This window comes from Nanorana parkeri, unplaced genomic scaffold (genome assembly GCF_000935625.1).
Source record: "Nanorana parkeri isolate BGI_ZX_2015 unplaced genomic scaffold, ASM93562v1 scaffold3383, whole genome shotgun sequence".
Lineage (NCBI taxonomy): Eukaryota > Metazoa > Chordata > Amphibia > Anura > Dicroglossidae > Nanorana > Nanorana parkeri.
Genome location: NW_017309651.1, coordinates 29,926 through 35,309, shown reverse-complemented (window position 1 = coordinate 35,309; position 5,384 = coordinate 29,926). Strand labels below are relative to the sequence as shown.

Here is a 5,384-nt window from a genome sequence, read left to right as displayed (position 1 = left end):
AGGAGGTTAAAAAGCAGCCCAGCAAATGCCAACAGGCACACAGACAACTGCCTGCTGCTTGAGGGACCTTACAACCAAAGCTGGCATCAGATGAGGCTGCAGCACCCACTTGGTAGATACTAAAGAACGCGGGCAGAGAGGTCCAGGTGGCAGCCTTGCAAATCAGGGAAAGTTGCTTGATGCCAAAAAGCCCCCAGAAGCAATCACAGATCGACTCGGACAAGTCAGATACAGAAACTGCGGGAGAAGGCACGGGAGCATACATGTGGACTCTAATCAGTGTCGGCAAATAGCCGGGCGATGTGGGCCATGACGTCTTGCAGGACTGTATAAAAATCTCAGCCATAAAGGGAAGAGGAACTGGCTACAAGCGTTATACAGAGGACTGAGGACTGCAGACATCAGACAGAAAACGTCAGGACTGTCCCCCTTCCCGTGTCTAGAATCAGACATCACAACCATGTGGGGGAAGGACAACATAAAGGTAACTAACAAGGCCTCAGGTACAGCTGGTAGCAAGTGTTTGGATGGACGGAGGTGACCATAGTCACTGTGGGTGGGCAGCAAGAACAGAATTCCTCGCAAGCCAGAGCAGCATTAGGGTGATGCTTCCCAGAGACTGTATGGTGGGAAAGAGCGTGCGCACCACACCGAACCCAGTGGATGAGGTCAGTGTTCAGTCCCAAAACATCAACCCCTTCCACAGTGCAAATGACATAGCTCCCAGCGCTCGGCCCCACAGACATTCACACAGCGAGTCTTCAGAGATGGGGCAAGCACTAAGGCAATGCCAGCGGCTCTGGACCTGGAATGCACAACGCAGGAAAACTTGTCAGCATGGAGTTTGCAATGTGCCCTGTGCTCAAAGGTCACGTCCAGGCTATCCCTGCACTCGGGTCTGGATGCAGAACCACAAAATCTAAGCCCAGGATGACCACGCCAGAGAGCAGCGATAGGAGGGGCAAGCTCTAGCAAGAGAAGAGTGGACTGAAGACAAAAGCAGAACCAAGAGGATTTCCAATCCTAGGACAGAACCTCCGAGGCATGCTGATAGCAGGAGGCGTTATCCTGGGCTGGACCACATTCTCTGTCTGCCATTGTCCAATCCCGTGTAGGTGGCAGTAAGGAAGGCACGAGACGTCTTGTGTCATCAATGAACAAGAAAACTGTATGTGGCAGCTCATTTCTGTACCCCTGCAATAGGTTATACGTGGAGGGGAGGGGGGGGGCTGGTAACTATAGGCAGCACAATCCGGTTTGGTAAGGTCTCTAAACCGCCATTGTGAACTTATCGGTGTCATCCAATGCGGACAGCAGAAGGTTTCATCATTTATAGAACATTCTGGTTGAGGTGACAGACTGCGTTGTGTTAGTTGCGTAGCACTCACCCCAGCAATATAACTTCCGGTGGCTCGGATGCAGCTGACGGCAACACCAATTCCACCGGCAGATTTGGAGATCAGAGCACATTGTTTCAGAGTGTCATAAATGCCTTCGATGCTGTCATCCTTCATACAGAGGAGGAAACAACTGGAAGGAGACATGAGAAGATTAACACCCCCAAATTATACACCCCAAATCCAAAGTGTGAACATTACACCAATACAGAGAAACGTCTTAATATCTAGCTGCATCAGAGACCCTCTCTATTCAGGGTATGGGGATCTGGAAAGCCCACCCCGACCTTCACAGATTCACCACGACTGCCGCTACCTCCATCTCAGCCTGTGAAAAATACCTGGTGGGAACGAGGCCAGTGACCCAAAATATACTCCTCAGGACCAACCACCATCATAGGAACCTTTATATGATCAATGAGCCCCTCTAATATTAGTTCATGGGCCCCAATATGAACTGAAAAATAGGAACTCATTTATGAATGACCACCCTTGAGCCCAGGAAACATGTTATGAACGATCACCAATATTAAAGTACTCTGGACCAGTCATTCTCTTTACACTCTGTACACATGGTGCTTCAATTCTGAGCCCCCTGCTCAGGGGGTCCCCCATTTTTGTTAAGGCACAGTGGCTCTGCCAGGCTGCTCTCATCAAGATTGTATTGATGATGCGAATGGAGCTCCTCTTTTCTACTTATCGAGGATTGCATGGCTTCGGGGCGACATCATTGCCCCAGTGTATCTCACCCAAGGATAGCTTTAGGACACCTGTATTTAAGAGGGGGCTCGGAGGAAGGTGCGCCTGAGAGGCTATTGAGGAAGGGGCGCACGAGAGGCCTGCTGTATTGGCCCCATTCCTCCTACAAGGTGACCGTAGCCGGCCTGCTGTATTGGGCCCCTATTCCTCCTACAAAGGTGACCGTAGCCTGCCTGCTGTATTGGGCCCATTCCTCCTACAAGGCGACTGTAGCCGGCCTGCTGTATTGGCCCCATTCCTCCTACAAGGTGACTGTAGCCGGCCTGCTGTATTGGACCCCCATTCCTCCTACAAGGTGACTGTAGCCGGCCTGCTGTATTGGCCCCATTCCTCCTACAAGGTGACCGTAGCCGGCCTGCTGTATTGGGCCCATTCCTCCTACAAGGTGACCGTAGCCGGCCTGCTGTATTGGGCCCATTCCTCCTACAAGGCGACTGTAGCCGGCCTGCTGTATTGGGCCCCTATTCCTCCTACAAGGTGACTGTAGCCGGCCTGCTGTATTGGCCCCATTCCTCCTACAAGGTGACCGTAGCCGGCCTGCTGTATTGGGCCCATTCCTCCTACAAGGTGACCGTAGCCGGCCTGCTGTATTGGGCCCATTCCTCCTACAAGGCGACTGTAGCCGGCCTGCTGTATTGGACCCCTATTCATCCTACAAGGTGACTGTAGCCGGCCTGCTGTATTGGACCCCTATTCATCCTACAAGGTGACTGTAGCCGGCCTGCTGTATTGGGCCCATTCCTCCTACAAGGTGACCATAGCCTGCCTGCTGTATTGGCCCCATTCCTCCTACAAGGTGACCGTAGCCTGCCTGCTGTATTGGGCCCCTATCCCTCCTACAAGGTGACCGTAGCCGGCCTGCTGTATTGGCCCCATTCCTCCTACAAGGTGACCGTAGCCGGCCTGCTGTATTGGGCCCCTATTCCTCCTACAAGGTGACCGTAGCCGGCCTGCTGTATTGGGCCCCTATTCCTCCTACAAGGTGACCGTAGCCGGCCTGCTGTATTGGGCCCCTATTCCTCCTACAAGGTGACCGTAGCCGGCCTGCTGTATTGGGCCCCTATTCCTCCTACAAGGTGACCGTAGCCGGCCTGCTGTATTGGGCCCCTATTCCTCCTACAAGGTGACCGTAGCCGGCCTGCTGTATTGGGCCCCTATTCCTCCTACAAGGTGACCGTAGCCGGCCTGCTGTATTGGGCCCCTATTCCTCCTACAAGGTGACCGTAGCCGGCCTGCTGTATTGGGCCCCTATTCCTCCTACAAGGTGACCGTAGCCGGCCTGCTGTATTGGGCCCCTATTCCTCCTACAAGGTGACCGTAGCCGGCCTGCTGTATTGGGCCCCTATTCCTCCTACAAGGTGACCGTAGCCGGCCTGCTGTATTGGGCCCCTATTCCTCCTACAAGGTGACCGTAGCCGGCCTGCTGTATTGGGCCCCTATTCCTCCTACAAGGTGACCGTAGCCGGCCTGCTGTATTGGGCCCCTATTCCTCCTACAAGGTGACCGTAGCCGGCCTGCTGTATTGGGCCCCTATTCCTCCTACAAGGTGACCGTAGCCGGCCTGCTGTATTGGGCCCCTATTCCTCCTACAAGGTGACCGTAGCCGGCCTGCTGTATTGGGCCCCTATTCCTCCTACAAGGTGACCGTAGCCGGCCTGCTGTATTGGGCCCCTATTCCTCCTACAAGGTGACCGTAGCCGGCCTGCTGTATTGGGCCCCTATTCCTCCTACAAGGTGACCGTAGCCGGCCTGCTGTATTGGGCCCCTATTCCTCCTACAAGGTGACCGTAGCCGGCCTGCTGTATTGGGCCCCTATTCCTCCTACAAGGTGACCGTAGCCGGCCTGCTGTATTGGGCCCCTATTCCTCCTACAAGGTGACCGTAGCCGGCCTGCTGTATTGGGCCCCTATTCCTCCTACAAGGTGACCGTAGCCGGCCTGCTGTATTGGGCCCCTATTCCTCCTACAAGGTGACCGTAGCCGGCCTGCTGTATTGGGCCCCTATTCCTCCTACAAGGTGACCGTAGCCGGCCTGCTGTATTGGGCCCCTATTCCTCCTACAAGGTGACCGTAGCCGGCCTGCTGTATTGGGCCCCTATTCCTCCTACAAGGTGACCGTAGCCGGCCTGCTGTATTGGGCCCCTATTCCTCCTACAAGGTGACCGTAGCCGGCCTGCTGTATTGGGCCCCTATTCCTCCTACAAGGTGACCGTAGCCGGCCTGCTGTATTGGGCCCCTATTCCTCCTACAAGGTGACCGTAGCCGGCCTGCTGTATTGGGCCCCTATTCCTCCTACAAGGTGACCGTAGCCGGCCTGCTGTATTGGGCCCCTATTCCTCCTACAAGGTGACCGTAGCCGGCCTGCTGTATTGGGCCCCTATTCCTCCTACAAGGTGACCGTAGCTATATTGGACGGTCTTGGTCATCCATACCTGGAGAGTTGGGGTCTGTTGGTGCCGGCATTGAACAGGGTGGGAGAGGCGTGTGTGAACCATTTCTCAGACAGCAGATTGTACGTTTCTATGGCCGCTTCTATGTCGTTTTTGTGGATTCCGACAGACACCCTCATGAGCATGTGCTGGGGACGTTCTGCCACTGCAAGGGAAGCACACCAGGTCATATTCATCCTCAGGAGAGAAAACCCAGTATCCTATCACAGGTTAGGCAATCTCAATCCGTACATCTGCCATGCCTTATAGTAAGCGTCTATGGATCTCTCCCACGCATCTTCTAGCGTGCGTCTACTCGCCGCCCCACCCCCTAGGAGTCCTTTATAGTGTGCGTCTCCTCTGCCCCACCCCCTTATAGTGCGTTTCCTATCCGCCCCTTTACAGCGTGCGTCTTACATCTGTCCCTTCACTGTAAAGTGCGTCTCCTCTGTCCCACCGCCTTATAGCGTGCGTTTCCTCTCCATCCCACCCCTATATACTGTGCTTTGCCTATCCATCCAACACCTAGTATGCATCTCTTATATGTCCCTCCTCCTGCGTTAGTGTCTCCTATACAACCTACTTCAGCACCTTCCTTCTAGTACGCATCTCCGATCCATCCCTTCCTGCGGTCTTTTATTGTGCATCCCCTAGGGGTCCCTGTGTGATCATATGATGGTTGTACCTCACTGTGTGTGTGTACAGAAATCCCGCCATGATCCAGCCAGGAGAGGCTCAGAACGTTCACTTATATGGACGACCTATATATCAGCCTTCATGCCATACACCACACATCATAT

General features: G+C 54.2%; 1 protein-coding gene across 3 annotated transcripts in view; it reads right to left on the bottom strand.

The window, feature by feature from the left end:
* RRM1 (ribonucleotide reductase catalytic subunit M1) overlaps positions 1–5,384 on the bottom strand; it is a 27,079-nt gene that overhangs the window by 9,124 nt on the left and 12,571 nt on the right. For 2 of the 3 annotated variants that reach the window (XM_018574930.1, XM_018574931.1), the window contains 2 exons: positions 4,588–4,750; positions 1,389–1,530 (listed from right to left, as the gene is read on the bottom strand). In XM_018574930.1, coding sequence (XP_018430432.1) covers positions 1,389–1,530; positions 4,588–4,750 — 305 coding nt within the window. Of the gene's footprint in view, positions 1–1,388; positions 1,531–4,587; positions 4,806–5,384 lie in introns of all 3 variants that reach the window. The other variant, XM_018574932.1, reaches the window with a different exon arrangement.